Source organism: Anolis carolinensis, unplaced genomic scaffold (assembly GCF_035594765.1).
Source record: "Anolis carolinensis isolate JA03-04 unplaced genomic scaffold, rAnoCar3.1.pri scaffold_11, whole genome shotgun sequence".
NCBI classification, from domain to species: Eukaryota; Metazoa; Chordata; class Lepidosauria; order Squamata; family Dactyloidae; genus Anolis; species Anolis carolinensis.
Window position 1 is genome coordinate 7,481,613 of NW_026943822.1, and position 23,092 is coordinate 7,504,704.

Genomic DNA, 23,092 nt, shown 5'->3' on the forward strand with positions numbered 1-23,092 from the left:
TTATTGTTTGGCCATTGGGCATATTGATGCCCTCACTTTCAATGATTTTTCCCTTCTTCAATGCCACTGTCGAACATTTGTCCAAACCAAACTCCATGTTGATATCAGTGCTAAAAATTCGGACAGTGTTAGTCAGAGACTGGATTTCAGTTTCCGTTTTCCCATATAGCTTCAGGTCATCCATGTACATCAAATGTGAAATTTTGTGAGAATTCTTAGATGTTTGGTAGCCGAGATTTGTTTTTTGTAAGATTGTTGACAGAGGGATCATGGCAATAATGAAAAGCAGAGGGGACAATGAGTCTCCCTGGAAAATTCCTCTCCTGATGTTGACAAGTCCATAACTTTCATTTCCAACAAACAGTTCAGTTTTCCAGTGCTCCATCATGTTTTCAATGAAGGTGCCAACGTTTTTACTAATCCCGATGGCGTCCAGGCACTTGATGATCCAGCTGTGTGGGAGTGAGTCAAAGGCCTTTTTGTAGTCAATCCACGTCATGTGAAGATTAGCTTTTCGGCTCTTACAGTTCTCCAGAATCATTTTGTCAATCAATAACTGGTCTTTTGTGCCCCTGCTTTTCCGTTTGTTGCCTTTCTGTTCATCTGGCAAGATGTTTTTTTCTTCAAGATAGTCTTGAATTCTGTCAGCTATGATGCCAGTCAGTAGTTTAAACATAGTGGGCAGACACGTTATTGGCCTGTAGTTTCCTGGTGCTGCTCCTTTTGCTGGATCCTTTTGTATCAGGTATGTTCTTCCAGTTGTTAGCCATTCACTGATACTTCCTTTCTGCAGCATCTCATTGAATTGTTGGGCCATTTTTCCATGTAAACTAATCAGATGTTTGAGCCAAAATCCATGAAGTTGATCACTACCGGGTGATGTCCAGTTCTTGACTTTTTGCACTCGTTTGCTGATCATTTCAGTTGTTATTTCCATCAGTTCCATTTTGTTCTGTGAGAATTTTCCTTCAAACTCCTTTATCCACCCAGCGTTTTTGTTGTAGTTCTTATTGTTTTCCCAAAGCTCTTTCCAGAACTTCGTTGTTGCAGTTTTCTCTGGCTTTATGGTTACTGTGTCTGTTTTTTGGTTCAGGCTCTGATAGAACCGTCTTTGGTCTGATTGAAACAGTTGATTTTGTCTGTACTGGATGATTCTGGCTTCATACCTTTCAATTTTTCTGGCTGTTGCTGTAATTTGTTCTTTCACAATTTCCAAAGCTTCTTCAATTTTTCTGGTGTTCAGCCAGTACTCTCGGATCAGATATTGCTTGATTTTGTCATTCTTCAGTTTCTTCTCTTTCATATTTTTCAGGTTACTTGCATCTGATCTAAGCTTTTTGATTTTCAACTCTAGCCTGACCTTCCACTTTGGTTTTCCAGTCGATTTTCTTTGGGGCTGCCTTGGTTGTAGGAGCCCAAGCTCTTCTGTTACTATCATTGCTGCACTGTAGGCATACTGGTTTGTTTGTTCAATTGATGTTATCTGGACAGTGGAGAGTACTGTATTCACATCTTTCATGAGAGGCGCCAGGTTTCTCTTGGGCACTGTTTTTAGAGTTGGGAGCCGCTTTCTTATTGCATTTGCTGCAGCATGAGCCATGATCTTATCCTTGAGCTCTTGTTGTCTTGCTGTCAAGGTTCCTGGTGGTTCAGCAGATGTTTCAAGTGCTGGTTCTTCAAATTCTTGCAAAAGCGCCACACTTTCTTCTGGTTCAATCTGTTCCACCATTCCAAGTGTTGCTGGAGTCTCTGCTGCTGTCTGTGCTGTGGTCTGATGGTAATTTACTTTGCAAATTTTCTGGATTTCTTCAAGTTCAACTTCACTGAACACTTTGTTTCTGATTATGAATCTTCGTTGGTCAGCCAGTCGGGGTTCTGTTATCTGTGAGTCAGGATACTCTTGTTTCCACAGTTGATGCATCCTTTTTTGGTAGCCACGCCTTTGAGGTTCAGATTTGTAGTAGCATTTCATAATTGTGCGGTTTTCTGGCATTGTGTATTTCTGCCGCTTCTGTGACTGTTCATTTGGGGTTTGATGATTCCGTAGCCCACTTGTCAATGGATGTCCAGAATCAGCAGCATCCACCGCGGTCCTTTTTATCCTGGGCGACGACCGAGCCAGTATAGACTTCGTTTGGGTTTGTTTCTCCATAATGCTAATGGGTTAGGTGCTCTTAGTTCTGCTCCTCAGCTGAGGCCTCTCTGGCTTGGTTGGACCTACCGGTAATTACACTACCGCCAGCACAGCCCTCAGTCATCATTGGAGCAGTTAAGCCCCCCCACCACGTCAAGGTGGCACCTGCGGGGGGGATTATTATTATTATTATTATTATTATTATTATTATGTATGGGAGGAATATTTTGACTCTGGGCTCTCTTATTCAACAGCCATGCTACTTTGACTCAGGATGTGAAAGACCCCACAAAACACTTTTCTGTTTCTTGTAGACCACATGAAGTCCGCGTTTCACTGGTTGGGAACTACTTTTTTAAAATATTTTTTTATTGAAGTTTCAAAGTTATACAGTGGTAAAGGAAAAATGGGGGGGGGGGTGAAGATAAACTAGAGGGCAAGAATAAGGATAACTTGGGGAGCTGAAACTAAATTGCTTCGAGGTAAGAAGTAAAGAAAGAAAGAAAAAGGGGGGGGTGGTTGTGGGGGATGATATGGGAGAAGGCCCTAACCAGTGAGGGGGGGGAGAGGGGGGGGAGTATTACATGGCTACAATATTATCAACTAAAAGAACACTATAAAAAAGATAAAATGATAGGTTTTAGCACGACTACCATGTTCTGGGATAATTTACTTAAAAGGGAAAAGAAAATTATAACAATCATATACAATAAACTATTAGAGTGGAATACAGAAACAGAAATTGTTAAAGAGTCAATGACAAAATGGTCCAGAAATATAGGAAGGCCGATAACCATAGAGGAATGGAACGATATATGGAACAAAAAGATTAAATTATGTTATTCGACAGACTTAAAAGAAAATTGGCAAAAAACAATACATAGATGGTACTTAACACCCAAAAAACTAGGACATATGTATAAAGACAAGGACAATAGGTGTTGGCACTGTAGAGAACAAGTGGGGTCATACTTCCACATGTGGTGGAACTGTAAAGAAATTAAAAAATTCTGAAAAATAATCCACAAAGAATGTAAAAAGATATTAAAACTAGAATTTGAATGTAAACCGGAATATTACCTATTAGGTCTATATAACCCTAAAGAAGAGAAAAAGACTATGCCAGAGAAAGAAAAAGGTAACAAGGAGAGAGTTTTCACTTACGCTTTAACAGCGGCCAGACTCGTGATAGCAAGAAATTGGAAGGAGAAGAAAAACCTCACTAAAGAATCTTGGCTGGAGAAATTAATGGACATTAAAAATATGGATAGATTGACCTTCTTGATGAAAAAATCAACTGGAAGACCAATTAAGGAGACAAACTGGACGCTCCTCGAAGAATACATTCAAGACATGTCGAGATGAAGTAATCAATATGTCAGGAAGATGGAAGTTAACTGATTGGAAGTCACTCCCCCCCCACTGGATGGGAACTACTGATCTAATTGATTATTGACTGCACCGACTAGAATCCGCTCCTCAGGACTTTAGGCAAAGGTCCTTTGTACTCCTATGTAGAGATGGAGTGGAGGTGAATGGACAAGTCCTGAACCTCAAGTTCCTTTGAAACAATGGCAAGAGAGAATGAATAAATGAGCATGAGAAGAAATTCTGATCTGTCAAAATTACTGGAGGTTTCCAGTGGTCTTAGTGGGACATGGAGCTCTTCTGTACTTGCAATTGTGTTAAAAGTTTGCCTTTTATAAATGCAAATACTAAAATGGATTGCACAGTGTAACAGGTCTTCATAAAATCCAGCCATGTTGATGTAATCCTAGTTTTAAATACTTTGCTACGGTTTCCCAGAAATGAAATCTGACGCTCTTAGGCAATAATGGGGTGACAAAGAAGGAGGCTTCAGTGACTCAACCTTCACTAAGTCCTGGAACTGCGAGCTTTGAATGTGGAAATCCCACTTTGCAAGATGTTCTGACACCCCATCAGGGAGGTAACAAACAGATTTTACAACTGCGTAATTGCCAAAATTAGGCAGAATGAAAATCTTGCAAAATATACCAGATTTTTTAAACTCATTGCATCTTTAAGCCACCTTAAGCCAATATAAGAGATAATTAGGTTGATTTAAAAGGGGAACTTAATTACAAGAACTGCAGTTCATAGAAATCTTACCCTGCCTCCTCTTTGTGAATTAACCGTTTTGAAGGAGAATTAGCTTGCTTTACAGAAAGGGGATGGAGAGGACTCCACTGTGTGGCTCAGGCATGAGTCATCTCTGTTTTCTTTTCTCTGTTCTGCCAGAGTGACTGGTTGGCTTTTGATCAATCGACAGCCTTCATCCATGGGAGTGGGAGACTACTTTTCAACAGGGTGATTCTATTTTGAAAAAGTAGGTTGAAATCTTGTGTAACACATTTCTGTTTTTTGAAAAAGGTGCTTTTTCGGTACAACCACATCTACCTTTTGTTTATCTTTGTGATTATTGTTTGGAACATCTCCAAATGAATCTCTTATCAACATTGATTGGTATAATGTGTGCTGTTCTTTGGATAAACCAGAGCTCATCTCTCTTTCTTTTTCTTTTTTTTTGGTCAGATTTTTGCTTCCCTTTGGACTTTCATCTTGTGATCATAAAAAGCACTATGGGGCTTATGTACACTGCAGATTTAATTTGGTTAAGGAATTAACTAAAGCTTCCAGTAGTCATGATGCTTCACCCTAACATTTGGAAGCCCCAATAAAACAATAGTATATCTAGTTACGTGACCCTGGGTCTTGTGAATTTTAACCTACATTTTAATGGTGTGGTCTTGTGTGCATTTTGTTATATGAATGTTATTAGTGTTGTGTTCTATTATGTTCTGTTATACCCCGCCTCAAGCCACAAGGAAAGGCGAGTAATAATAAGTTGTTGTTGTTGTTCTCATCTTCCTGTATGCTATGAATCTTTTTTTATATCCAGACCCTAAAAGAAAGAAACCGAAGTTGCTGAATTACAGTACCAACATTATATTCTACAGCTTCTTTATGCTTGCCTAGAGTATGTATCGAAATAATGACTGCTGTTTTAAGCTAAATCTCTAGTAGCTGCACTGACACTGGCCAGTGATCAACTATTGAGGGAAATGATCTAAAATGCTATGACCGAGCAAAAGAGAATGCTCTTCTTTGCGGTTTGTGACGTTTGGGAAGTTCAAAAAGGGAAGGAAAGAGGACAGGATGGATATGAGAGGCCCTTTGATGTTGCCCAACTTGCCCAAGTAATGGAATGTGGGTCTTCTATCAGAAATTGCCTCATCCAAACTAATGTCACGTTGTGTGTGAGACATTCAACAGGGTGGGACATTTAGTTCCCTCCCCCTGACTTCGATGCCTTTTCAGAAGGATGATAAACTCTAGAAGGCAATTATTTGATGCTTTTATTGAATAAGTTCATGGCCCTGGGTAGGGAGACTGCCATTCCATCGTGCATTCTTTTGGGTTGAGTTTTTGATTGTAATTCATAGACTTATCCATGAGTATATAGCAGGCATGGGCAAACTTTGGCCCTCCAGGTGTTTTGGACTTTAACTCCCAGAATTCCTAACAGCTGGTAGGTTGTTGGGAGTTGTGAGAGTTGAAGTTCAAAACACCTGGAGGACCAAATATTGCTCATGCCTGCTCTATAGGGTAGGTCCTTTAGAGTAGAGAGAATTAGGCTCCATTGGATTCAAGAAGAAGAGAGAATCCCATGTTCTTTCCCGAAGGGCAACTGGTGTTTAGCCTTGAGAGGAACAATCCAGCTGATAAGCAACTGACTGGGATTAACTGCCCCCTTTCCCTCTAGATTCTTGAACACAAGAGAGTTAGTTTTAGGCAATCCTTTTGTGGAAGAGGAAACAGTCTAACTAACCCAGTTCTGTCTCTGCCAGCCTATTCATAACCTCCTTTTAACTACAGCAATTGTTGCTTATGCTTCTCTGTATTTTATACTCTGATGGTTTCCACAATGCATGCATTTATTTTCTACATTATTCTTTTATCGATTTATAAAAAGCCGGGGGGGGGGGGGGGGGGACAGAAAAGGGATGGTGAGCAAGTGACTAAGCTCTGTTGCATCATTTAAGCTGTTGGGAACAGATGCTTATATAATGCACTGCCGCTTTAGGGAAGGGTCTGTGTCTCAGTGTGTTGGCTCAGATGGGTTGTGATGGTTGAGGTTTTTCTTTGACGTAACAATTCGTATACACGCAGCATGCTCCAAAAGATTCTGATGTTGTTGATTTTTATATGTATATTGAGTATAGCATGGCATTTATTATAAAGACACTTTCTTCTTTTAACAAGCTTGTGGACCTTGTATCACATTAAGTTCAACAAGCTGGATTTTTATTTCTGAAGCGGTGAAATAGATATGTAAGTAAACAGTAGCATCCATGTATGTTTTTGTTCTAAATCTAAAGGGTGAAAAACGGTTGTTTTACATAGACTAGGCCCTGGAAAGTGGCCACGGAATTATGTAGTGCTTTGTTGCATATGCCTGATGTTTTTGATTTTCACAGACACTCCCCCAAGCGTTCAGGTTTCCTGTATCTCACTTTTCTTTGCTCCTTGCCAGCTAGAACCTCTCTGTGATGGAAAATGGAAGACAGAGGAACTCGGGTTGCTGACTACTTCGTTGTGGCCGGATTGACGGATATTTCAAAACCACTCGAAGAGGAAATCCACTTCAATGATGCCTGTCACAAACTCGCCAAGCCAAAGGAGCCAATCACCGATGTGTCTGTCATAATTAAATCTCTGGGGGAAGAGATCCCTCATGGTTACAGATGCATAGATGTGACTCCCTCAGGATTGTCGGCGGATCTCAACAATGGCAGCCTTGTGGGACCACAGATATATTTGTGCTACAGGAGAGGAAGGGACAAACCTCCACTGACTGATCTGGGGTGAGTTGATTTTTCTTAACTGTGCTATTGGGCTCATTGTAATGAGTAGAAATGTTCAATTTCAAAAATACTAGCCGATTAGCTATTGCTAGAGCCAGAAATAAGGACCTATGTAGTAGATCAGGGATGAAAGCTGGAGGATCTGGTCAGATCAGGAGTACTGTATTGACTCGCGTCTAATGCACCATCGAATCTAATGCACACCTTAATTTTCAAAACCCTGAAACCAAGAAAGGTATTTGCTGGCAAATGTAATGTACAGCGGCAAAAAGTGCACTCTTTGTAATTTGGCCAAAAAAGATGCCCAAATAGTTTCTGCCTGCTTAGAATTCCTTTAAAAACAAATGTGTTAGGACACCAAAGCTTCCAGCAATGGAAAATAAAACCTTGGGTGCATCTGTGCTGTAGAATGAATCCACTTTAACTGCCTTGGCTCAATGCTATGAAATCATGTAGTTTTACAAGATCTTGAGCCTTTTTTGCCAAAGAAGGCTGATGCCTCACCAAACTACAAATCCCAGGATGGCATAGCATTGAGCCTTTGCAATTAAATTTGAGGTGATGTTCTTCAAAGAGGAGCTTCAAATGCAGTTCCTGAAGCAGCATCTCTTTTGGCTTTGGCTCAGCGCTAAGATTACCATATGATGCAAATCAAATAAGTCCCCTTTTGGCAAGATAATTTAGCCTTAAAAAAGGTGAGCATTAGATTTGAGTAAATATGGTAAATCCAAGGCTTAACCTACAGGGTTATAGGTGGATCTGGAGAATCCTGGTATTTTAGAGCCCAATATTAGTCTTATAGTTCTGCTTCAGATCCGAACATAATACTTCTGAAATCTGACTGTGTTTTGGGGCTTGTCTCTTTCTAGGGTTTTATATGATGGGAAAGAGAGACTCAAACAGGGTTGTGAAATTATTCAAGTAACTCCCTATGGCCGCCCTGCAAATATCAGCGGTGGAAGCTCCTCACAAAAAGTATACATCACTTACCGAAGAGCCATGGAGAACATGACGCAGAATACTTTGGCTGTGACAGATATATGCATAATTGTACCTAGTAAAGGAGAAACCCCGCCACATACCTTCTGCAAAGTTGACAAGAATCTGAACAATAGTATGGTAAGCTTATTTCTGGATTTGTACAAAATAATGTATAGTAGTTTTATAACGTTAGTAAAATATTTATAATAGACATATTTATTTCTCATCAGTACAAACTTTTGCAAAATCAGAAACTACCAGTATTCTGTTGCAAGTTTCTTGCTGAGTCCGCTCTTCAATGCCTATGTGTCTTTGTTCTATGTCAAGGCATTGAATGTTTGCCTTATATGTGTAATGTGATCCGCCCTGAATCCCCTTCGGGGTGAGAAGGGCGGAATATAAATACTGTAAATAAATAAATAAATATGGACAAAGGAATAAATATAATTCAAGAGTCTTTTCAGAAGGTTATTTGTGAAGCCCTAATGTAATTAAAATATAACTATTGTTTTATGAGCCCCTCTAGTCAAATAATCATATGCTGCCATTATACAATAGTAGCTGCTCCTATTATTTATCCCATCCATCTCATAGAAAGATGTATGCTGCTGAAGCTCCAAGCCATATTGTAAATCGGTTTTTTTCTGGATTGTTATTGTGTGCATTCAACGCATAAGGTTTTCTTGACAAAGATTTATTCAGAGAAGGTTTGCCATTGCCTTTCCAGGGGTTTCTATGGCTGAGTGAGAATTTGAATGTTGTTCTTCCAGAATCCTAGTCTAGCATTCAAATCACTACACTATGGCCCCATCTACATTGCCATATACTCCAGTTTCTGAATACAGATTATCTGCTTTGAACTGGATTATTTGGCAGTGTAATCTGAATGTAAACAAATAATCTGGATTCAGAAACTGGATTATATGGAAGTGTAGATCTAGCCTATGATAGTTTCCAATACCTCTTGTTCACACTGTAAAAATATTGATTGTTCTCATACTGTAGAAGCTGTCTCTTGTAAATGATCACTGCTTTGACGAAAAAGAATATCAAACCAACCTGCCAAGAGTTCATTGCATCCAAATGTTGTAAAACGAACAGAGGAACAGTAAAGGACCAAAATATCCTAGCAGCCAGCTACTTAGCTTTGGGTTTATTATATGCCTTTGAGTTGGCTCCAGTCTATGGTGGCCCTATCATGGGCTTTTCTTGGCATGATTTATTCAGAGAAAGTTTTGAATGGCCTTCTTATATATTCGCTTTAGGTTGCCTATTTCAATTCCAAGCTAAACATTTTAGCATGGATTTCTGACCATAATGTGGGTTAAGTGGAAACTCTCCATCAGATACATTGAGGGCTGCTTTATAAGATAGGAAAGAGAGACTGAGCCAGGGTTGTGTGTCTCCTGTAATTTTGGCTTTTGTGGGATCATATTATCGTCAAGTTGTTTGGAATTTTGTTTTTTCAAAAAAGACTTCCCCACGGACTTCACACGTGTTTTTACATGAGTGAAGAACTAAAGAGTTTCTCTTATCTCTCCAGTTTAATGTATTGTTTCTGAATGATAAAGTGTGGTTTAAGTTATTTCCTAGAAGAACAGAACAAAGGGACTGTTGCTTTGGGTGGTAGAAAGGAACTGTGACAGGCCCAGTTCTAGAGACTGGTGAAAGCAAGTCAAAATTTGGAATTTTAAAAAGAGCTTCAAAAGATCATCTGCAAACACACCCAAACTGTAATAGCTTAGAGAGCCAGGGTGTGAATGAATGAACTAAACGACTCCTCTGCATTTGACTTTAATATTTCTAGTAATGTTTTAAACATTAGAAATGTTTGTTTACCTCATCATTTTGCCAGTCTCATAAGGAAGTTGGCACTGTGCAGAAATTGTGAAATTGTACAACATTTATGTTAAAAGGGGGCACTGAGTGAAAAATTATAGCTCAGAGATTCAAGCCGGTTATAAAAGACTTAAACATCAGCAGGAATCAAGTGAAACAAGTCCAGGAAAAATGAGCAATTTTACTTTATGAGTCAAGTTCTTTGATCTGACACATGAGGGCTTCTATTATTTGTTCCAAGGTATATATTAATTTTTTAAAAGAAGAATTTGACCTTATTCAAGTTGGCTTTGACTTTTCCTCCTGCTTTATGAGATTAGACTCCTCGTTTCAGCATTGTCTATAAAACCAATGTTTTTCCACCTTTGCTTTTCAGTGGGGCACAGCAGTCTACCTGTGTTATAAAAAGTCTGTGGCGAAAACAAACACCATATCATATAAAGCTGGTAAGTCATTGTTTGAAAACAATGTTTATTGGTTGCATGTTGGAGAAATAACTTGAATTAAAACTTCATTTTCATATTTGCAATCAGTTGTTTTTGGGAAGCTGAAATACGATATTCATCCAAAAAAAGGGCATGTGTTTAAGACAAAAGATAAAATTTGTAATGCCCAAAAGACTAAGAATGTTATGGCACAGAAGAAATCCAATAATTATCCCCAAAATCCAAAAGATAATGCTTATAATTCTGTCTTCCAACCTGGTTTTAAATTCCAATGTGCCTCACAATAGGGATTCTGTCATATCTGTTCTTATGTAAAAATACAAAATGATTCACTTAATTGGGCTCCTCAGAAGCCAGTCTTGTAAAATTTGCCAAGTACAGAAGCTCTAGTTGAAATAAAAGCAGCATTACTTAGCAATAATAAATAGGCAGAGGATGAAGCCAAGTTGCTTTGTCTGATTTTCTGACTGGGAGAACAGGGTTGCATCGATTGGATAATTTATCAAACTAGTACGAAGTATAGCAACCCCATGCTAGAACCAGTATAGTTCAGCAAACGGAGGGTTAGTTGTTGCTTAAGAGGAGATCTGGGCTAAAATTGCTGCTGAAGCATCTGGAGTGGCCTCAGGCAAAGAGAGGGCTGTCTGCCAGCTTCTCAGGAAGCATGGCTGAGTGCAAAGAGATAACTGGCTATGCTGAGATAAGGAACAGGGAGGCAGACTAATTTTTCCCTTATAGCAGGCTACACAAGTAACTAGAAATTGTTAATATAATACCATCTTATGGACATACCCACTTTCCTGAAACATTCCCATATTGTGCAAGAAAAGAGGCATTGAACCTATTTGCTTGGCTTTAATATCTTCAGCCTCTGGATAATGTCAGTTATTTGGGTTCAAGCATGCCACCTTTACCGCTTTTGACCTCTCTTCTTCTCCCCCCCCCCCCAACTGATTTATAATATTTTATTCCTTAATTACTTTTAATATACCATTAGTATATTCAAAGATATATCTTTGTTAGCCTATTTTGTTTGTAACGCCCCTTTATGCCAGCTCACAATTATGTACTTCCACATATATGGACACATGCAAAACCACTATTTTGTTTTGGGGCAGTCTTTTTGTATATAGGATCATCCTTTTTTAGTATCAGAGGAAGTGTGTAAAAAGAGGAGAGGGGAGAAAGAATATAATAACACCTTTAAAAACTAGCTGGCTTTTATTTTAGGATAAGCTTTTGTTGCTATAGATCTACTCAGAGGCAGTGTAGAATGATATCCAGTCCTCAGGATATAAAGCATGAGGGATGGAATGTAATAAGATCCAGAAAAAGGCAAATCATGACCCTTGCCTTGCATTTTCAAAGGGGATAGATAAGGCGATACAGTTGAACATCTCCAAAAGAATGCCTTAATTCTTTGACTTTATTAAGAACCTTGCCAACATGACCTTATTTTCTGTTTTGTTAGCAGTGCTAGTTTGTGGAGCATGAAAATGTCATGATCATAGTCTCTCTTGCTTTTGGCAAAGCATTTGATCAAAATCTCCTGTTGATAAGATGTGATCAGGATGATACTGCTGTCTGCATTCGGCTGAACAGGAAAACAGACAGTTCTAAGCAGTTCTAAGCTTATCTGCACCTGTAATACTAACAGTAGGAGATGGAATAATATTCACGTAATTTATAACGAAATGTTGACAGAACCACTAAATGAAAACGTTTTCATTTAGTGGTTCTGTCAACATTTCGTTATAAATTACGTGAATATTATTCCATCTCCTACTGTTAGTCGTTATGCTAATTTAAACAGCTGATATTAATACATTTTAATTGAGTTTCCATGTTACTAATGTATTACAGGTGCAGATAAGCTTAGAACTGCTTAGAACTGCTTAGAGCCGAATGCATTGTGAAAAATAACCTGACTATAGCTAGGACTATGAAGGCAGAGAGAAGACGTTTATGAAATATCCTGATTATAAAGATATGGGAAGGATAGCTAAGACAGTTAAATGAAAAAGAAAGACTCAAAATTATCTTGATGTGCATCAACACTGGGCATTTAGAGTGTTACTGTTGATGATCTTACTCTTTCTCTGTTTGCATGTTTAGCCAATGCAGTTATATGCACAGTGGAGTTCATGTCTTTATAAATAACACGGACAATGGCTTTCTCTAGGTCTAATATGCAGATATCCAGAAGATGACTACGATTCATTTCCCTTACCAGTATCAGTCCCTCTCTTTTGCCTCCCAATGGGTGCCACAATTGAATGCTGGCCGTCAAATAGTAAATATCCTCTCCCAGTTTTTTCCACATTTGTACTTACAGGAGCTTCTGCAGAAAAGGTATGTCCCACTGTCTATCATTTTCAAGTGTGACTTATTTCTGAATTTGATCGGGCTTGGAAACCCTTCTTTTGGTGATGACACAGCTGTTAATGTTAGACATAAACTGATACAATAATAATTAAAGTAATCTTCTGTACATTCTGTGCAATCTCTTTTCTCACAGAAAATTATTTCATTTGGAAGAAGCAGGTTTTAAACTTCCTACCTCTTTTGTACTACATTTCTCTATGTGCTCTTCTATAAAATGCTAACTCAGCAATGAATTAGTATTATTATTATTTATTGATTTATATCCCGCTTTATCTCTCCCGAAGGAGACTCAAAATGGCTTAAAAGCCTGTCCAAATAAAAAGGTGCTAGCCTGCCTGAATGGAAACAAGATTTTGTTACATTTGTAGAAGAGTTACTTCTTGAAGGCTGGATTATGTGGTCCGTGTAGACCCATATAATGCAATTCAATGCGGTGTAGATCCAGCGTGAATTGTATTATTATTATTATTATTGTTATTATTATTAAATAATTTATTCATAATATTCATTTTAAGACATTGCATGTATTGAAGTTAATCTATGTGATAAATGAGTGTCTTTTTGGAGTTCTTTACCTTGAACATAGTGCATTATCATTTCCAGGTCTATGGTGCTGCTATTCAGTTCTATGAAACGTATTCTGAGGAAAAACTCACAGAAAAACAGAAGTCTCAGCTAGGCCTCATGGAAACGGCGGACAGGAAATCTGCTGCTTCTAAAACAGTCCAGACAAATAAATGCATCTGTCTTCTTTCCCACTGGCCATTCTTTGATGCTTTCAAGAAATTCCTTACCTTTCTGTATCGTTACTCTATATCCGGTCCACATGTCTTGCCTATTGAAAAGTAAGTTCAGTGGAATATTTCTGCATTTCATATCCATTTATTGTAGTGAGCATAATGTTGTTTACTCAGGTTTTCCTAATTAAGGTCCCATATACACTGGCGTATAATGCAGTGTAGATGGGGCCTAAAAGTGCCTTCGGTTTGACCTCGGGTCACATCTGAGGGTGCCTTCCATCAATTATTATCTGGGTTTCTTGATGACTGCCATTGCTTGAATTAGATATCACCTCATCAGGGGCTAAGTTAGGCTGGATCTACACTGCCCTATATCCCAGGATCTGATCCCAGATTATCTGCTTTGAACTACTATGAGTCTACACTGCCAGATAATCTGGGATAAAAAGGTAATCTGGGATCAGATCCTGGGATATAGGGCAGTCTAGGGCCAGCCTAAGTTTCCCCTTGGATAACCTTTGATGTCTTGCCAAAGCGTGACCTATTAGAAGGAGATTTGAGTAGTGCTAGCCATGTATATATCGTTTCTTTCATTCTGCAGTTTCCTCTCTTCTTTTCTAATTGGTTACGCAAATGTCATATCTGGATTGGCAACTTACTGTTTAAATTGGTCTTCCAAACCAAGATTACTAAGCAGAGACTCTTTCCCAGCTGATTCCTATAGTATCAAACCCTTCCTTGTTGTTGTGTTTAAACCGTTCCCCTGTTTTGGTCTGATGACTTCAGGTTTGTTATCTATAACCAGAAATGGCACCCTGCAGTGGATCCTAAGATATGATTCTGATTAGATGCAAGTTCTTTGTTTCACTTTGAGGAAGACTGCAAGTCGAGAGGCCCAGTTGTTGTACAACCAGGCATGGATGATCAGTTTTGTAGCAAGGATAGTCAATTGAATGAGAATCAAAACTGCTTTAAGGCTTGGGTTATCTACAGGATGTGAAAGCTGGTGAAACAGGTGGAAAAGTCATGGAGAGGAGCTGCCTAATTTTATGAGACTGTTGTTGTTGTGTTTACATGACTGTTACGTATACATAGACTAATAACCTTGTTATATGTTCAAGTGCTGCTTTAGCTGTTTACGTTAAGCTGAAATGTGTTGTTTTTTCTTTCAAAGGCATATTTCCCATTTTATGCACAAGGTTCCTTTTCCATCCCCACAGAGGCCAAGAATTTTAGTCCAAGTAAGTATAACATCAACCTTTATCTGTTCATATGTTTAGAAACCATGACCAGGCAACAGACAAATATATACTTAATTAATTCAAAGGTAAATCTGTGAAATAACTGCACTGAAAAGTGCTACAATAGTTCTGTGCTATTCGATCCATGATGGTTCTATGGAGAGCAGAAAAGTTAATTGGAGGGGCTGCAACTTCCAGAATCCCATAATTGCCTATTATTGGAGGCTATAGTCCAGGAAAAAAAATAACTTTTCTAACTTCGGTTACTTTGCCATTTAATACTTTGGAGATATGGTAAGCCATGTAAGTTATTTGATGCCTTTGGTACTTACTGCAGCAAAGAAACAAGAATTCAAATATATACCAATAGATCAACCCCCCACGATTGTGGTGTTGGTGTATTTTATGCAAAGCTAAAGAACAGTGTCAGCATCTAGGTCAGTGGTTCTCAACCTTTGAGTCCCCAGATGCCTTCAACTCCTGACGACCCACAAGTTGAGAACCACTGATCTAGATCTTCCATTCACTTGTCAACATAGGATAAATAATAGGGATATTTATGCATTGTTTCTGTGAACCAATAGCTTTTTTGGGTATTGCTACATAATTATTCTATCTTCTGTAGCTCTATGATTCTAGAGAGTGGTTTTTATTTTTACCACCCCCAGACTTTTCTTATTCATTATCTGAAGCATAAAACATAATGTAAAGTTGTTTTTATTTTATTTTTTAAACAGTTATCACCTCATGACAGCCTGATCCTTAGTCAACCCATTTCGTCACCTCTGCCACTGAGGCAAGTATTGATTTGTGTGATGTGGAGAAAGACCAATGCAAAGGGAACTGAGAAATTAGTGATGTAAAGTCAATATTGGAAATAATATTTCTGTTTGATAATTGTTTTGTTCCTGCTTTGCTCTTTCCTTCACGCAGCTAGGTAAAACAAGGTGGACAACTTTGTATCATAACAAGACAGGCTTCGAAACCAGGATTAAACAGAGTTTATGTTATTGATAATGTATAATTTGTGGCTTATTTGGAAGTATCAAGGCAGTTTTTCCTAATTATTTTACTTTCTTGCTTGATGGATGGAGCAAAGCAGGTGTGAAGCAAACTGTATGCAGCAATGTGTTGTTTGCTCACCATAAGTCATGAAAAGCCATTATTTGTGAATGCATAAATTCCATGACAGAATGCAAAATTGAAGCAGAGGTTCCAAATACACTGTTGCTGTGTTCTTTGGGCAGAATCCAATACTGTCTTTCTAGAAATTGAACTTTTAAATAATAATAATAAGAATGTCTTTCTAAAATGGAACATTTAGTAATATTAATACAGTAGAGTCTCACTTATCCAACACTCGCTTATCCAATGTTCTGGATTATCCAACGCATTTTTGTAGTCAATGTCTTCAATATATCGTGATATTTTGGTGCTAAATTCATAAATACAGTAATTACTACATAGCATTACTGCATATTGAACTACTTTTTCTGCCAAATTTGTTGTCTAACATGATGTTTTGGTGCTTCATTTGTAAAATCATACCCTAATTTGATGTTTAATAGGCTTTTCCTTAATGCCTCCTTATTATCCAACATATTCGCTTATCCAACATTCTGCCGGCCCGTTTATGTTGGATAAGTGAGACTTATTTTAATCTCCCGCCTCTCCTTACAGCTTGAGAAGGGGCACAACATAGTTAAAATACATCCATGAAAGCACATCTTAAAATATACACATATTTTAGTACATGAAACAAAAGTTAAAACTCAATAAACATGGAATGTGGTTTTAAAATTCATAGTGAGTGGACCTGGGATCTTATCTCACAGAATTTTTGTGGAGATGAAAGAACTCCTTGCAGGAAAGTTGATTAATTAATAGGTAATATGAATATGTAAATAGTTTTCATCATGATTCTTTTTTTCTCCTCCTTTCTTATATGCTAGCGGAGGCAAATTTTCTGCCCTTCTGCAGAACCTTGGGCCTGAGAATGCCGTAACTCTCCTTGTTTTTGCGGTGACGGAACATAAGATCCTTATCCATTCTTTGCGGCCTTCGGTCCTTACTAGTGTGACAGAAGCACTTGTCTCGGTAAGTACCATTTGTTTTATTTATTTTGAAAATGTGATACTTTAAAAGAGAAAAACATAACAAATTGTAACCTTGGTACTAAAAATCCTATTAGTGAAGTCCTTTATTTATTTAGGTGTACAATGGTCTGCTATGGATTTGTTTACTTGATTCAACAGCTGCATGAAAAATGGTTTTGGGGACCCAGTGGCTTTAGACTGGTTTGCTTTGAACGCCAGCTGCATGTCAAACTGAGGGAGCATTTTGGACACAGTCTGTGGCATTGTATGGAGGCCAATCCCACAAAGGAATAAAGTCAGAAATCCCACTGAGCTCACACATGCCCCTGGCACGAGGAGCTCTTTGGAGTTGTGGCTTCCCTTTTATGTAGGGGGTCAAGTGTTAAATATTTGGTATGTTGTTTCGCCTTTATTTTCATAGGATGTTTGTGCAGGTGGGCTGTCAATGGCGTTTGCTGTCTTCACCTCTCTGTTCTCTCCCCTCCTTTTTGTCAACAGCACTTCTATATACTTCCAAGAATGCTTTGGATAACAGTCTATCTGGAGATGATGACTTACATGTTTATATTGTGGAAAATGTCTTTAGATGGGTGAAGTTGACCACCTGTCCCTTCCTCTGTACCCATCCTGTAGTCTTTCTTTGGGCTCTGTGCTTTTCACATCTGCATGAAGCCACAGGAAGGTCATCCCATGTTTGCAGACTGGATTCTAATGTTCAATGTTGTTTTGATAACACTATGTAACAAAATTTGGAAAACGTTCTGTTCTGGTTTGAAAGACTTATTTCTTGTTCAATTGTGTGGTACTTACTGTAAAAGTAGCTGTCCTACTCCAGAAACTTTGTTTTTGTGGCTGCCTCAGACAATGTTGGATTGGTTGAGATTCTGTGAGATATTCATTGAAAAACTAGAGCAAAATGTTCTGCAGGATGTCTAGCAAAAACCAAGTTTTTGCAGTTGAATAAACTTTTACCATGTTTTTATGATAGAACCAATTTAGAAAATTACATTTGTAACCCAGGAACAAAAATTGTGTTTCATAGTGTAATATTTTTGTACATCATGTACAGTCATCTGGATGCATTGGGAAAATGGATGAATAAACAAATGTTCAGTTCAGACCAGGTGGAGAGCCTATTGGTTAGTAGTCCCTTTAGCTGGAGATAGAGTACAGCCTTCTCTAGATAGGATCACACACTTTCTGAGGATCACTTGATGGCAATGTTCAACAGCATCTATAGCTTCAACTATGGAACCTCCTACCTCTCTTCTGGGGTAAAGTAAATCTAGCTCATTGGTTAATCACTTTGTATATATATTACTGCCATACACATACAGTGATCTGTATTGTTGTTTGTCATGAGTAATTACAGTACAACCTCCGTATCTTCGGAAAATGTGTTCCTGAACTTAACTAACGTTGTAATAGGAAACTGTGGATAATAGCAAACTTTATTGAAACAAACTTAGAATCATAGAATCATAGAATCATAGAATAGTAGAGTTGGAAGAGACCACATGGGCCATCTAGTCCAACCCCCCGCTAAGAAGCAGGAAATCGCATTCAAAGCACCCCCGACAGATGGCCATCCAGCCTCTGCTTAAAAGCCTCCAAGGAAGGAGCCTCCACCACGGCCCCGGGGAGAGAGTTCCACTGTCGAACAGCTCTCACAGTGAGGAAGTTCTTCCTGATGTTCAGGTGGAATCTCCTTTCCTGTAGTTTGAAGCCATTGTTCCGTGTCCTAGTCTGCAGGGCAGCAGAAAACTTCTGCTTTAAGTTACCATAAAGTTGCCTGGGAGGACTTAATTCCTAGAGAAGTGTCCCCTCGAGGAATTTGTTGTGTCCTCTGGCATGACTTTATGACAACTTCTGCCAGAAGAATACCATAGAATCGCCTGGAGGACCTAGAAAATTCCTAGAGAGGACATATTTTGTAAGATGTGGATAGGTGAAATCCAGAGATATGTTCTTTCATTTTAGAAAGTTTCTCATTTTTATTTATGTTTGCTTTATTTGGATTTTAAAAATTGTTGTTGTTGTTGTTGTTGTTGTGGCTTGACCACAACACTTGTAGGGTAAAGGCTTGACCATGAGCACTTGTAGGGTAAAGGGATGATTAAAACATGCATTAAATAAACAATCCTCCATGCAGGTCTTCACATTTAATTTAAGGGTTGGAACAAGAGAACTTCCCAGATGACTGTGTCCTTGTCTGTTATCAAAGCAAAGCCACCAATGTGATGAAAGAAAAGAATTGCTATTTCCCTCACAAGGTTTAGTGTATAATTGCATTGATAGGACAGAAATGGACGACTCACTTCATGCTGAAGATGGAGGAAATGGTCTGAGTTGGTCCCCTCTGTTTGTGTACACGCCACGTCTTCTTCTTTTTCCAGATGATCTTTCCCTTCCACTGGCCCTGCCCCTACATTCCTCTCTGCCCCCTCGCCCTGGCAGATGTGCTGAGCGCCCCGTGTCCCTTCATCGTTGGAATTGATTCCAGATACTTTGACCTCTATGACCCTCCGCCAGATGTTAGCTGTGTTGACCTAGATACAAACACCATCTCGCAGTAAGCATAGAGGCACTTTTCTGTACTGTTTCATTCTCTTGTTGGGGTGGAATCTGGTTTCTTCAATCTTGTAGTCTTTCATTCCAAAAGAAGGGTATTGTGTCCCAGTGACATCTCATATACTTTTATGAACTTCATCACTTGATTTCTTAGCATTGAACAAGTAGCAGCAAATTTGTGAATGTTATTTCCCTGAAAAGCTTTTCAGTTGAGGTAGTTAGTAGTTCATCTGCGATATTTAAAATCCAGATTATCTGCTTTGAACTGGATAATATGGCCGTGTAGACTCATATATTGCAGTTCAAAGCAGATAATGTAGATTATCTGTTTTGATAACCTGGATTATATGGCAGTGTAGAAGGGGCCTTAGTCTGTCCCATAAGATGCATACTACTACTACTACTTCTTGTTATTGCTATTATTATTATTGTTTGTAATCCACATCTCTTCACATCTTGAGACAACACAATTAAAACACCTATATTATACAAAATACAATACAAAATAATACAAAATATTATAAAATACATATACTGTATTCAAATACTTATAGGCTGAAACTGAGAAACCAGTGGTTAACTCTAAATTATGCATTAATTTCCAATCTTCTCACTCAGCTTGCTTAGTTACTACTTTAGTTACATCAACACTTTACAGCCTCCAGATAAATATACATTAAGTATTCTGTGGAGTCATGCTTCATAGGATATATATATTGTTTTGCTGTAGCCATTTGCCTTTGCCAAGACATGAAGGCATGAATCTCCTAAATAAATTACAGATTAATCTCCCACTAATCTCCTCGAATGTTGTCAAAAGCGCACAGCTTTCCTCAAAAGAAAAGTATAGTGGATAGAATGGTTTTCAAGACCACACACTTTGCAGGTAGAGCTGAAATGTTTTTCCTGAAGTCCTTGGTGGTCTAGATTCCATGATTTGCAGTTGTAGGACAGAGTTAAACCCCTTTGTAAAATAAACAGACTTAACTGATAAACTCCCATTTGGGTGCTACTTTTACTTCTCTTGCCTTATCATTTTGTCATACTGTACAATCAAAGTTGGTAGTCCCCTAGTGTTTGAAGGTGATACTTTTGTTTCTTTGATTCAAGGAAATGGAAAGAAGCTAGCACTTCTGTATTGCTTGAGAAGAGTAAATGTAAGGACATATTTACACCAGTCTCCTACCAATTTGACTCTCACAGTTTCATTAAGACAGTGGTTGGTTCTAACATTCAGATCTTAAGTCCCACCAATCATTCTCTCAGACACTGTAGTGGAAACAATAGGATGCCACTATTTGTAGTAATATTTAAATGAGGGAACACATTAGAAAACAAAATGTCCATTAGTGGGGGAATAGTATAGAGCATACATTTTTAATGCACTGGTTACTGTAAAACACAAAGGTTGCTGTGGTCAAAGGCTTTTGTGGCCAGAATCACTGGGTTGCTGTGAGTTTTCCGGGCTGTATGACCATGTTCCAGAAGGATTATCTCCTGATGTTTCACCCACATCTATGGCAGGCATCCTCAGAGGTTGTGAGGTCGACGATGTGGGCAAAATATCAGGAGAGAATGCTTCTAGAAGATGGCCATACAGCCAGGAAAACTCACATCAACACAAAGGTTGCTGTTTTATTATTGGGAACCATTTTGTTTGTTTGTTTGTTATCACTGAAACATTTTGTGAGTTGCCTTGACTCCTAGTCCAGGAGTAAAGTGGTATAGAAATAAAATAACAATACATTATAAATAACCAAATGAATAACAAGCAGCCATATCTCTGTGGTGGTATATTCCTCACTGCTTGAGAAACACTATTTTATATTTATTTAGGTAGATTTCAATAGCTATCTATTAAAATTTTATATCTATTATTATTATTGTTATTAAATTATTTATTCTCTGTGTGTCATCAAGACCATGTTTTTCATCGTGCCTGTTTTCTCATTCCAGACCTGGAGACAAACGAAACCTTGCCTGGAAGATCTTGCCAAAGAAACCTTGCAAAAATCTGATGAACACTTTAAATAACTTATATCAACAGCTAGCAGAACGTAAGTGGGGGTAAAGCCCAGGATAGTGCCTTTGTCCATGTTTTCCGTTGTTTACACAGTTTGTGCTGTTTAGGAGGCGCAGTTGCTTTAGGAGTTGTGATGAAAAAGTTAATTCAGCCTCCAGGGGGGAAAACATATGGAGTATCTTCTTCTGGACAGATGGTACAGACAGTTATTTTGGGAAGGATGTTATTCAGGATAGCGAACATGCTCTGCATACGAAAGGACCCATATTCCTATCACTAGCATCTCTCAGTAGATGCCCTATATATCTTTTGAAGGTCCAGAGAAACACTGCCCTTTGCCAAGCAGAGCTTACAATGTCCCTGTTCCTTTTATCTTGTTTTGGATACTTTCAACAGTTGAGAATGTGATAAGAAAGTTAAAGACAACAGTTTGGTGAAGGAGAAAATTTGAAATTCAGAGTTACCTCTGTCTGGAGGCAGGAAACTGCTGCGTAGAATATTTTAAAACCATTGCAAGGAGGGATGAATGATAAACACCCTTAGATGAAGACAAAACTAAGAGAAATCTGCATTATTTGATGAATGAGAATGCATTTGGGGATTTTGCAACATTCACACTTGTCTCAAACAGACAAGAGTTCTTTCTCCCATCCTGGACATTCTCCCACCCTGGACGTTCCACAGATATATAAACCCCACTTGCCTAGTTTCCAACAGACCTCTCAACCTCTGAGGATGCCTGCCATAGATGGGGGTGAAACATCAGGAGAGAATGCTTCTGGAACATGGCCATACAGCCTGGAAAGCTCACAGCAACCCAGTGATTCCGGCCATGAAAGCCTTCGGCAACTCATTGTTGACTATCCTGTTCAACAGAGGAACTCTCTGCCTCTCTTGCTCTAGGATTTTGTAAATAGGTTTTAAAGTAAAAACAGTGAGACTCTCGTTTTTAACTAATTTCTCAGATATGAAGAGATGCCTGTACGACAATCAATGTTGTAGCTGCCTCTGAAGCCCTAAATCATGGTGAATGCATGGTTTATTGCATGAATCCCTTAATGAATTGATTCATGAATATATTCAGCACGAAACATTATAATGCAGCAGTAAAGCGCCAAACTGCCTCTGGGAGACCCAGATTTAAATCCCCACTCAGCCATGAAGTTCACTTGTGACCTTGGGACAATTGTTGTCTGTCAGTGCAGTCCATTATGTGGGGAAATAGTATCAGTTCCTATTGCCTTGAACTCATTAAAGGAAAGGTGGAATACAGATGTCATAGATTAATAGATGACAAGGATTGAGAGAGGGGATCTAGCTGAGAGGATCAGGGTCTGCACATGGGGGACCCTCTTGACAATGCTCTTGCTGATCCACCTTTAAAAAGACCCAGGAGAGTTCCAGAAATATGCACAAGCCGTTCAGATAAAATGCAGCTGTGCAGCCACTGTCCCGGGTGAGAATTTTGCTCCCAGGAACTCACGCTTGCCTTTCCAAACCTTCTGTGAAACGTCCTTGTGCGGATGTCACCGAGGTGTTTTTTTTTTATTCAGACCCGTCAGACCCATTCTGTCATTGTTCCCATAGCAACCCCTGCGCTTGTCTGGGTCTTTTGTGCCGCTTAGACTCACGATTTGCATGCTCCTGTGCCGTAGTTATGCATTTCTTATTTAGTCGCATCTGGAGAATTAGCAACAAGGCTATATCCATGAGATGGGGCCTGAGTATTATTAAATCTCCTTTGGTGGCT

At 38.8% G+C, this 23,092-nt stretch overlaps 1 protein-coding gene across 6 annotated transcripts in view; it reads left to right on the top strand.

The window, feature by feature from the left end:
* Positions 1 to 23,092, top strand: part of dennd4a (DENN domain containing 4A) — an 80,462-nt gene that overhangs the window by 10,383 nt on the left and 46,987 nt on the right. For 3 of the 6 annotated variants that reach the window (XM_062963321.1, XM_008120843.3, XM_062963325.1), the window contains exons 3-12: positions 6,690 to 7,020; positions 7,890 to 8,139; positions 10,217 to 10,286; positions 12,469 to 12,638; positions 13,275 to 13,516; positions 14,586 to 14,652; positions 15,390 to 15,448; positions 16,605 to 16,749; positions 19,145 to 19,320; positions 21,276 to 21,376. In XM_062963321.1, the coding sequence (XP_062819391.1) occupies positions 6,713 to 7,020; positions 7,890 to 8,139; positions 10,217 to 10,286; positions 12,469 to 12,638; positions 13,275 to 13,516; positions 14,586 to 14,652; positions 15,390 to 15,448; positions 16,605 to 16,749; positions 19,145 to 19,320; positions 21,276 to 21,376 (1,588 nt within the window). In that variant the 5' untranslated portion in view covers positions 6,690 to 6,712. Of the gene's footprint in view, positions 1 to 4,393; positions 4,482 to 6,174; positions 6,488 to 6,689; positions 7,021 to 7,889; positions 8,140 to 10,216; positions 10,287 to 12,468; positions 12,639 to 13,274; positions 13,517 to 14,585; positions 14,653 to 15,389; positions 15,449 to 16,604; positions 16,750 to 19,144; positions 19,321 to 21,275; positions 21,377 to 23,092 lie in introns of those variants that run through there. The other 3 variants (XM_062963322.1, XM_062963324.1, XM_062963323.1) reach the window with 3 other exon arrangements.